The sequence below is a fragment of the Takifugu rubripes genome, chromosome 8 (assembly GCF_901000725.2).
Source record: "Takifugu rubripes chromosome 8, fTakRub1.2, whole genome shotgun sequence".
Taxonomy (NCBI): domain Eukaryota; kingdom Metazoa; phylum Chordata; class Actinopteri; order Tetraodontiformes; family Tetraodontidae; genus Takifugu; species Takifugu rubripes.
The window spans coordinates 3,502,675-3,513,729 of record NC_042292.1 but is presented as its reverse complement, the minus strand read 5'-3'; the positions used below and the strand labels follow the sequence as shown (position 1 = coordinate 3,513,729).

The 11,055-nt window shown below is 41.4% G+C and overlaps 1 protein-coding gene across 4 annotated transcripts in view; it reads right to left on the bottom strand.

The window, feature by feature from the left end:
* Nucleotides 1-2,257: 2,257 nt before the first annotated feature.
* Nucleotides 2,258-11,055, bottom strand: part of LOC101069053 (E3 ubiquitin-protein ligase Midline-1) — a 48,739-nt gene continuing 39,941 nt past the window's right edge. For all 4 annotated transcript variants that reach the window (XM_029840461.1, XM_029840460.1, XM_011606128.2 and 1 more), the window contains 6 exons: nucleotides 9,802-9,950; nucleotides 7,514-7,641; nucleotides 6,544-6,687; nucleotides 4,646-4,807; nucleotides 4,359-4,566; nucleotides 2,258-4,280 (listed from right to left, as the gene is read on the bottom strand). In XM_029840461.1, the coding sequence (XP_029696321.1) occupies nucleotides 3,932-4,280; nucleotides 4,359-4,566; nucleotides 4,646-4,807; nucleotides 6,544-6,687; nucleotides 7,514-7,641; nucleotides 9,802-9,950 (1,140 nt within the window). In that variant the 3' untranslated portion in view covers nucleotides 2,258-3,931. The remainder of the gene's footprint in view (nucleotides 4,281-4,358; nucleotides 4,567-4,645; nucleotides 4,808-6,543; nucleotides 6,688-7,513; nucleotides 7,642-9,801; nucleotides 9,951-11,055) is intronic.

The following is an 11,055-nucleotide window of genomic DNA, read 5'->3' as shown; positions in this document are numbered from 1 at the left end:
GAGGTGGATCTCCTTTAACCACTCCGAGTCGGAAACGCACGGTAGATAACCCCTTTGATTCGCTGTTAGGCTGGCATGCAGCTGATCCAATCACCTACAGTTAAGAATCGGAATCTGTTAGCCACGATAGCTAATGAAATCCCAATAATAATTGTAATTTCATCCTCACGCGACCAATTGTTTCATCACAGCGGGTGTATGATTTCTTCTGTGGTGGCTATGTTACATGCAGTGTGTGGCAATTATCTAATTCACCTGATGATAAAACGTATGAAATATCATCTCTGGGGGTAATTAGGCATCAGGGCTTTGCTCAAGGGTATTTGATTGTAAGATCACAAACAACTGATTTTGCAAATGGTGTTGTGTAATTATCTTCTTATAACCCTGTCCCGTGACATTTCAGTGTCTCAGTGTCAGTGTGATGCTTTATGAAGGATTTTCTTCAATACTAATAGTGACACCTGCTGGTTAGTTTGGGTATTTATCTTCAATACTCTGCACGACACTCCACACAAACCTAAATACATCTTTGGGTCAGACAGACACATCTAAATCAGTATGATATGCTTATAATATGATTTGGGATTATAAAATAGATGATTTGTGTATGTATTTTTTTAATAGACCCATGTGTGTTATGTATCAATACAGCATTACATTTTAGCCTAAAGGTATGTGAATAACTCTAGAAGGAAAAGGTCAGTGATTCAAATTTCAACTCAAAATATAGATCAATAAAACAGAGAAATAAAACAGGGAAAAATAAATGAAGGCTAATGTATCAGTGAGTCCATTTTACAGATCAATAAAATAGTCAGCCCTGAATGTTTGCAATACGTTTTGGTGAAGCTCAAACTCTCTAGACAGCACAAGTAACCATATTGATCGTTTAAAATGCTTCGTAAAGCCTTCAAAAAAAAGAAAACAGCAGAAGGGTCAATAACAACATTTCAAGTGCTGATATTGGCTGAATTCACTCAGAGGAAAATGTCAAAGTTCATTATGGGACCACAGGTGTTTTATTCTTACGGTAGACAACACCTATAATAGATGCTGGACTGGTGAAAATGTGAAGAAAATAGCATTTAAAGCAGCCTGTCGGTAGTTTATGTCTCTGATGAAGCCTTTCAGATCACATACCAAACCAAAGGTTGCGAACAGCGCGACAGCTGTTGTCAACACTTGTCATGTTGTCAACACTTGTCATGGCCAGCTTGTCAATGATTAGCACAATAACACGGTGCAGCCCTGCTATCTTCAACATCCCCTCTCTGGACCCGGTTGGATGATGGATAAACAGGCACATACCTCAGGTATTTACCAACAGTGACCTGCAAACTGCCTCTGTGTCCTTTTATTGTGTACCAATCGAAGCACTGAGTAAACTCATTTTTGTTCCCGCTTATGCCACTAAAACTTTTTTTTTTTTTTGAAACACCCAAAGCTCCCTCTCATGCTAGCAGTTTAGTGGCAAGACCGCCATCAAGGCCCATAAGCTGAAAGCAATTGCTCCTGGAAGCTCAGAAGGAGGCAACCATTTCCACGGGAACCTTTACAGAAAACTCAACTGTTTCCTCTTGTCGTGGGAAAATCCGAAACTGGCCTAGCGATGCTGCACTGAAGAAAAGGAACATTTAACACTGAACACAAAGCTAATGCACAGTCCCATCTTGAACTGACTTTGTGGCTGAAGTTTGGGTTATTATTTAAGGTTGGGAACCATTTATAAGCCAGACACATCTTGTCTCGCATACTGAAACTGCACTTCAGACAGAAATATTGAAAAATGAATGAATATAGTTTTGAAGGTTAGGCGTTTCATACCCTTGTTAGAAGCTTTTCCAATCGGTCCCTTTTGGTTTACACACCTGTTAGTGTGGATTTTCTTGATGCGGGCGACGCTTTACCAAAAGATATGATTATGGTGTGTTTTGGGGAATGGGAATTTAGGAAACACCTTCATAATGCCAAATCTTGAATCCTTGTCCATCTAAAAACATGTAGTTGAGTTGTTTCGTATTAAACTGCCAGAGTCCCGAGTAGCTAATCATATTCATGCCTGTAAAAAAGGCTGCAGCAAGGAGACTTCACTCTTAAACACATCAGTATTTTACAGTTTCGATAACTGGACTTGGGTTCACGAACCCTCCTTAAACTGCTCTTGTGTTTGCATTTCTCACAATGAAGCTCGGAAATGGCTGCAGGCACGACTTTGCCCTCTTGGGTAAAAGAAAGACAAAACCAAGGAAGAAAATATGGTTTCATGTGAAAAGGAATTTTTATTTTTGAACTTCTCATGAACACATCTCAGATGACAGTGAAGCAAGTGCCCACATCCACAACAAAAAGGTCTGCAGACAGTACAAACAGTATTACACCATGGTCAGAAAGTTAGGATGGAAACATTAAATTAAGAAGTGCACGTTCGCATTTGTGACACAATGAAAATGCACAGTTTGAATTGGAACAGATAACAGGTTATTCCTTCTGTTACTTTTAAGTGTACCAGGTATTGAAACAAAGCAACAATACAAAATACCAAACAGATTTTTATATTTACAGTAGGAAGCATCATATATGGTTACTTTAGTAACTATTTTATTTGTTTATCAAATCGCAAATGGACTATTCTGGCAGGTTTTTTTGTTGCTCTTTTTATGTTTTGTTTTGATTTTATTAACTAGGAAAACATGAAATTAAGAGTCAGAAAAAGAATAGTGAGGTCCTCTGTGCTGAGCTGTTTTTTGATCCACTGAAGTGACTCTGAGTGACTTTTTTGTCAAATACCAGCTGCAAGTGTTTAAAAACCAATTTTTCAAGTAAATGAATCATTCTGGGATTTTAACAAGGAAATGTTTTACTCAACAGCTTGATTTATACAATAGTGATAAAACAAAACCAAAATGAGCCATTTACACCCCACATTTAATTATAACCTGGGGCCGCAGAAAGAGAAAAAAAAAATCATCATGTACCACATGAAATTATAACGGCAGGCCCTGTCAAGCTGCCAAAAACAAAATCAACATGCTAACTCATTAAGAACACGACACCTTCTCAACATTGTTAATTGCACCAACATTATTTTACCTTTTTGGGCTAGAGAAACTCTGAATAACATATGACCAACATGTACAAAAACAAGGTCTACCTTTTAAGGGAGTTTTGTATTTGATTCGCATCTCATTAGCTATTTCCTTTTTCACTTCCAAAATAATTCTGCAGCTCTATTATGTTTGTAAAGACACCAGGACAGACAATAATGGCTATTTTGGTTGCTTTGTCATCAGGGAAGTATAATCAGTAGGGTGAATTTACAAGATTTACATTGTCTGGCACTTTCCTGTGATTATATTTGCCCAAATTCCTGCAAAAATGTAATTCTTGCATCACATCTGCATCCTTGGCTAACCACGGATCAGGGCATTCAGAATGACATCAATTATTCATCATCAGAGAATCATTATTTGACGACTCAAGGGTGAGAAGGAACTTTCTGGACAAAATCCGAAGCTAGCATGTGCTAGCTGGGCTCAATCTAACCAATGCCTCGTGGCTGGCTGACCTGGTTCTGTGCAGAAGATGTGATTCAAAGGTTTTCAAAGTGCTATGTCTGATGAGATGAAAGTTAGAAACTGATTTTGTGCCCCTCCTGAAGTACTAATCCGACGCTTCACTGGCATCTCAATCGCATGACCCAGCCAAATGTTTTTGCTGTTGCTCCACTTTTGAGGCATAATTAACGATAACCGCTAAACATTAGCTCTTGTCTTTGTAATTTAAAGCTGCAGGAGGCAAACTTAAATAAAACTTCATGACCTAAGAAAGAGAAGGTAGGAAATATGCAGTATGGTATCATACAATTGTGCCTCATGCAGCTTTAGGATCGCTCGTCCTAGCTGGATTTATCCCTGATTCTCTGTACTCTCTAGTCTTGGGGGTCCAGTCCTTCTAGATGGTCAGGGATAGGAAGGCCAGTGAGGATTGTCAGACACCTGTTCCACACATTGAACACAGGGCAGATAGGTTGAGCAAAGGACACGTGGAATGTGTGCAGGTGCTGGGAACCCACTGCATCGTAGAAAGTGACGCAGCCGGCGTCATAGTCCAGCAGAACCCCGACGCGTCGCAAGTGGGGCAAGGGCTCGATAGCAAACTCTTTGCTGTTGTGGCGCACTGCCCAGGAGTTGTTGCAGCGGCACAGCACCCAGGAGGCCGAGTTTTTGCCGATCCACTCATGCTTGGGGCATGATTTGTAGGCTATGCCCACAGCGTACCTGAAGAGTACACGGCACATTTACACTTCTATTCTAGATATCAACATTTTTAAAGCCTAAAATAACCAAAACCCTCACCATGTGCTCCCGCCAATCAAAGCCTCCCAGTAGTGCCGACCACTGTCAATGTAGACATTTCCAACCACTCCATAGCTGCTCTGGCTGCTGAAACGCTCCTGGCTGTGGCCTTTTTTGGAAGTGGTCTCATCCCGCTCCACTGTCAGGTTGTCATGTGACACCTTCAATTTCTTGTGCGCAGATTTTGGATCCAGTTTAAAGGGTTGACCTGGTGAAACAGAAGAGCAATATACATTAAACAGGCATAACATGTAAAAAAGTCACGCTTTTAGTCCGTTTGTACTGACTGTTGGTCTTCAGAGTTGCAGGTTCGCTGCTTCTGCTTCCTGCTTGGTTGATGGCCTTGACAACAAAGATGTACTTGGTGCCGCTCTGCAGACCATGCACGGTGTAGTGGTTCTGCTTGATGTTGGGAACAATCATCCAGCTGTCCAACGAGTTACACAGACCTGGCAAGTCAATACAAAACAGGCCCAGATGAGTGGAAAATGAAAATCCAGTTCATCAGTTGTGTTGGACAGAAATTGGGGTTCCAAGCGTTCGTCTTGGCTTCTTCTAGCAGAGAAATTAGGTTAATTTAATAGGTTTCCTACATTTTATACAGCTGTATTTCCACTGTCCAGGCTGTATACTAAACCTTGTATACCCATGAGGAATAAGCAGTGGCTAACAGAAACCAGAAGGGTGAATATTTAAGACATCATAAGGTAGCAATTTTGAAAGACGTGTTTATTAAAAAGCATGTGCTTCAAAAGATGTGTTGAAGACATTGAGGACTTTGACGATGGCAAAAAGCCAAATAATGAATCCTTCAGAGGATGTGAAATACAGCCGTGTGAGATTATTATTTAATGCTTATGGGTAAGCCTGTGTTGGAGAGCACAGATGAAAATGTGTGAAAAGGCATTTGCACCTTTGCTGGCTTCAAAGCGACAGTGTTTTGCCGTGTGCGTCTCTGTATAATCCTCAGGCGAGTCTGAATGCCCGCGTGCACGCATTTGCCTTTTGTAGCAAGGCATTTGTTGCTGCCGTCGCCCTGCCTGTGAAATCTATGCAAATTATCCACCGCCTATCATCATCAGCGATCAAAAATACAAACAAAATGAAAATAATCCTGGTTTAAACTTGAATGATTTTATGACATTTGCAAACCAAAGCCAAAGTCAATTTTCCCTGGAGGAGTTTTGTAAAGGCTGAGGTGAACAAGTTAAGGCTGTTGTCTTTGTGTTGACATTGGAAGACTTTGTGAACAGTGATTCATCTCTCCACGGGGGAAGCGTCCAACTCGTGACTTGCATGCAAACAGCAACACCTCTCTGACATTATCGTGCGTGGAAAACATGAGGTGAGAAAGCCCCGGGGTGTCTGGGTGAGGGGAAAGACAAGGGATCAGTCTCAAGTTAGTCTTTAAAGTGGTGAGATAGCGACAAGACACAAACAACAAGTGAAAAAGTGCAGCTGAAGGAAAGTAGATTAAAGAGAACAAAAAGGCAATGATTTAGTGCTCTGATGTAAAAGTTGAAGAAACATCTGATACCCAGACCTCAGTTTTCATCCAGGCAGATGTTGCTACATCTTATTATGAATCTAGGTTCGTGAATTTAGTGAAGTCTTGAGGCACCATTGTCAAATCTTCCCTCTGTCATAAGCTACTGTTGTTTGATGCTAGCATAAAGGCCTCCAGGTGTCCCTTCAAGAGATTCTGCTGCCGGAAATTTGTCATTTCTCAGAAGAAGCATGTCATAAATTCGAGACACCCAAAGGGAAGTGTTGGCCAGAGGAAAACGTCACAAAAGCTCTGAGAGGAACATCATAAGTTATTGTAGCCCTGAGTGACAAGAAAAGGTGGAGGAATAAAAGGAAGGCTGGTATGGTTTCTAATATTTGCTTCAAAAAGGTTGTATTGCTATGAGCGAGCATGTGTCATTTGGTTTGAGCTGCTTATATTGTCACGATCTCCAGTCGGAGCGTGACAGCATGCTAGCATGCCCATACTCTCTGCAAGGGGAATTCAAACCCATCAGCAATTTCTATGAAAATAATGGAATAATCTCCAGTGGTGCTGCATGTTGCTTCCACTGATTGGGAAAAGAAAGAACGTCGGTGTCAACAGTGTCAGACAACTCGAGCAGTCAGCTCCAGCAGCTGCACCAGAGGAGAGTGATGAGTTCATCAAACTACTCACTGGCGATGTTGGACTGTCCGGTGAAGATTGCGTACTGGAGTTCGTATGACACCACTGTGAATTCATCGTCCGATGTCCAGTGGACAGCGATGGTGTCGTAAGATGCCGTGCACAGCTCCTCCCTTATGGACGGAGCGTTGGGAGCTGCGGAGGGTGAAAAGAGTCTTCAGTCTCGGTTTCCAAAAGATATGAACGTGTAATCATTTTAAAACTACACTGTCAATTATTTTGACAAACTGTTGCCCCAATTAACCTTGTTTTTGTTTATGCAGTTTGGTTTATGAAGTCAATGCTTTGTTACACAGGGGATTGAACATGTTCTTTCCAGTCGAGTGGTGCGTTGAGCAATTAAAGCAATACGGAGCAGATATGATAAAATATTCAGCTGAACACATTATCACAGCAGGAAGAGTAAATATCACAGTCCCTTTAGCAGTGACAAATGTGGGTCATTACGTAACCACAAGAGATCCCAAATCAGCGTTTTTGTACACTTTTTTAATAATAAGCTGCATTGCTTAAAGGGGGAAAAATAAGACAAACGCGTCTTTGCATTCAAAGCATGTAGCCGTTAGCAAAGCGAAGGGGAAAAAAGACACAAAGGCACAGCTTGAATTGATTGTAAGGCCACTTCCTATTTTTTTCTGAGTCTGTCACTCTACCCCCCCCCCCCCCCCCCACCCCCCCATCTCAAGCCTTCTGCCATGAGTGGCTGCACATAGTGGAGTGATTCAGACTGATTCACTTAGTGAAAAGGCCCTCCAGCAAAGCCCTTGTCCATTACAGAGAATAAATATGAGCCAGCTATTTTTCACAGGCCTTCAGGTCCTCCTCACATGATGTTGTGATGCACTCATTGTTGATGACACCTTGTGATTGGCTCCCGTGAGAAATAGTGAGAAATAGTTTTCAGTAATAATTGGTTGAGTCGCTTATATGTTTCACTTTTAGGAGACAGCAAAAGTTTTACCAGTGAGATAATCCAGGTTTTCCAACAACTTCTTCTCTCTGCCAAAGTCCAGGGCAAACGTATCAAAAGTGTCTGTCAGGTGAATCTCAGGGATCAGTACTTGGGTTGATGCAGTTGCCATGGAAACCCTAGAATGATGGAAAAAGAGCAAAAAGAGGCATTAATGTTGCATTTGTTGGATTATTCTAACTGATTTGTTAACACCTACAGATACAAAAATGTTAGAGCAAGAAACTTGCAAATGAAGGATGACGTCATTTTCTTGAATGATGGACTGTTCTTAAGCATTGATATTTTGGGATGGAGACGACACACCAACAAGCTAACGTGATGCACTAAGCAAAGTTGTTTCTCCTCTTACACATGACATGACCATTTCATTTAGCTTCTCTGCAATCATTAATAGTCCACATTTAATAATTTACAAAAGATAAATCATTTTCAGTTATCAGCATTTAGGCCTTGAAAACTCTGTTATGTTCTAGAATCATCCAAGGAATTCTACACGTTAACACTAGAAGTCCCAGAGAGCGGCCATTTGGCCTTTTTACCTAGAAAACCCACAAGACGGCCAATTGGCCCCAAGTCCCCCCTGTGGACACTCATTTTGTTATGGAAATGTGGCTGTTAGTGGCACACGGCCGGAGCCACTTGAACCTGTGTGGGGGAGGGGACATACCTTACAGCTCAGGAGGTTCTTTTGAGAGCAAGCTTTAGTTGTGAGATGGATAAATACCTCAGTGAACATAGCCATAAAGACTTAAACTGGACTATGAGCTGTATGCAGTGGAAAGGATCAACAGGAAGGAAGGGATCAACACACTGACATTTATTGTTAAAAAAACAAAACATATTTACAAAGAATGAAAAAGCAACTTTTTCCCAGTTTTGGTGTGGAGGGTTGTTGCAGAAGTAATTGTTATTTTTGTGCTAAAAATAGTAAAAAAGAAAAAGAAACCCAAGCATATTTACAAAGAATGAAAAACCATGCATTATGAGTGAAATACATTTGAGCAGTCACTCACAATCCTGGCACTGCCATTGCTCCTTTCGGCATTTCCCACATGTAAATCGGTAGCAGTCAACACAGCGCACAGTTGCATTATTGTCCCTACATTTAATTTTAGCCTGACACTTGGCTCTTTTTCCTAGTTGTGATGTGGAGGGTTGTTGCCGAAATAATTGTTCCTTTTGAGCCTTTTTCTTACCCAAGTGGGTTTGAGCCAACTCTCTTGCAAGCTCCAGCAGGAACTCCACCCGTCTCTCCTGCCTCCCGGTGCATAACTGATAGAGCACGTGTGCATTCAGTGCTGCCATATCTATCATGTTATAGAACACTGCTACTGGCCAGCGCCGTGTTCCTGCGCGGACAGTGTACTCTCGCACCATCTGGTCCATGACATCGACGCCGCACTTTGTTGTGTTGTAGAGTGTGATGGTGTTTGGCTTCTTTTTGGTGGTATCCTGTGTCTGAATCATGCTGTGCATGCTGCTGAGAACAGCTGCTGAAGCGATAGTCCATGTGCACTGAGGTATTTATCCATCAAACAATTGTCTGGTTGCAGTCGATGAGTCGTTATGGTCACATGGGACATTCACAGGTCCACAATTTAGAATAGAATGTGTTTTTGTCTGTGTAGATTCTCAATCATCCAGGTCATTGTATCATTGTAGTTTTCTCTGTCAACTGGACTGGGTTTCTTCTCTTGAAGACATTTCGCCTTCTATCCAGAAGGCTTCTTCAGTTCTGAGTGAATGTGTTTTTATTCCTCATTCTCTGTAAGGTGTGACCCCCTCACCCCACACACTGCCACTAACAGCCTCATTACCATAACAAAATGAGTGATTAGTGTATTCGGGAAAAGTGGTCAGGCCAAATGGCCTCTGTGTGGGTCTTCTACGTAGACAGAAAAATGCTGGGACTTCTAGTGTTAAATAGGTTTGCATTTGACAAGTAATTGTCTTGATCACGATGATAATACAAATCTGTGTCTTTAAAAAGATTCTAATTATCATTTTGACACAAAAAAGATCTTGAAACATAGCGAAGGATAAAGTTCTCCAACAAATATTGAATAAAAAACACAGTTTACTTCCTGGTTTTGAGCTGGAATGTTCACTTAGACTGGCAGAAAATAATCCTGTCAACATAATTGTGGATTGGAATCAAAGTAATTAAATTTATTGTTGGAGGCTCTTTTCTTTTTCAATCACTGTGTTCTGTTTGTGCCTTGGCACACTGTAAATATCTCCATCATGTGTTTCCACAGCGTGATGTTGTGTGTGACCTCTCGTTGATGCTCTTGGCAGTCTGCAGGAAGCGGGCGTGATCAGTCTCTTTCAGGGTCTGGTCGGCCTGCGTGATGAGGGCCGACGACCTCTCGATGCACTGCTTGCAGTTGGCTATTTGCTGTGCGAGCTTCCGAATACGCTGTGACTGAAGAGAATGACAAATGGGGAGAGAGGTTTCAGCTGAGTCGCTCAGACAGATCGAGCCCGGGATACCTGAAGATTATCAAATCGTGGTTAGCATAGTGGGGATTATTAGGGATAAGAACAGAAAATACACTCCATATGGTGTTTCTGTGGTCCAAGAAGATGTGTTTCAACTGCATTTTTAGACACATCAGGGATTCTGTTTGAACAAAATCTTCCCTTAGTATCCCCCTTGGTTTCATGCCCTCTCCTAAAGGAATGAGCAGAGATTTTAGGAGACAGATTGAGGTCAGCTACTGAATTGAGGGCAAAGGACATTTCATCAGAAATTTGGCTTGGACATAATCCACTCATCTTCGCCTGAATCCATGTAAATTAGCAATGAACATAACAATAAAAAAAAAACATGAAAGTGGTTGGAAACACTTGTGTTGTCTTTATCTGCTATGATAGCTCAATCTTTAGAAATCTGTTGGTCTAAATGTAAATGTAGCTTTACATTATTTGAGTCAATCCTCATTACAAAGAGGATCCCTTGTGGCTCATTAATTCGAGCTGGAAAAAGAAATCACTTGGTTTTAGAGTGCAAGTAAACATAAATAAACATAACCTCGTCCCATATGCTCGCAGGCCTACTGTACTACTGGCCAGTCTGGCTGTTTTCACTGTCCCTTCAGACTGGGCTGAGAACCAGGCTGTTCTCAGATCAAGAGGATGAATCAAGTTTTTAAGGGGAAAAAAATGCTCAAATAATATGCAATGCACCAAAAATTCAAGCTCTAGAATGTGTCTCACCATCAAGTGGCAGGGAAGCAGAGTGACATTAGCCTGTTTTTGTGGAGGAACGTCTATTTTTCAAGATTTTCAAAAACTTCAGCAGAGTTCGACTGAAATTACAGAGATGAAAACTTCACGCTAAAACTGCAAGCAATGGAGCAAAAGAGGAGAATCTATGAGAAGTGGACGGACGATGAGGCTTCTTGAAATGGACCAAATCTATAAAAGAATAGCCAACAAGCTGGCTAAGCTAATTTGGAGCACACACTGAAGAAATTCCTCAAAAGGTGGAGCATCACAAGCAAAACTCTAAGAAGCTGAAGGACCAC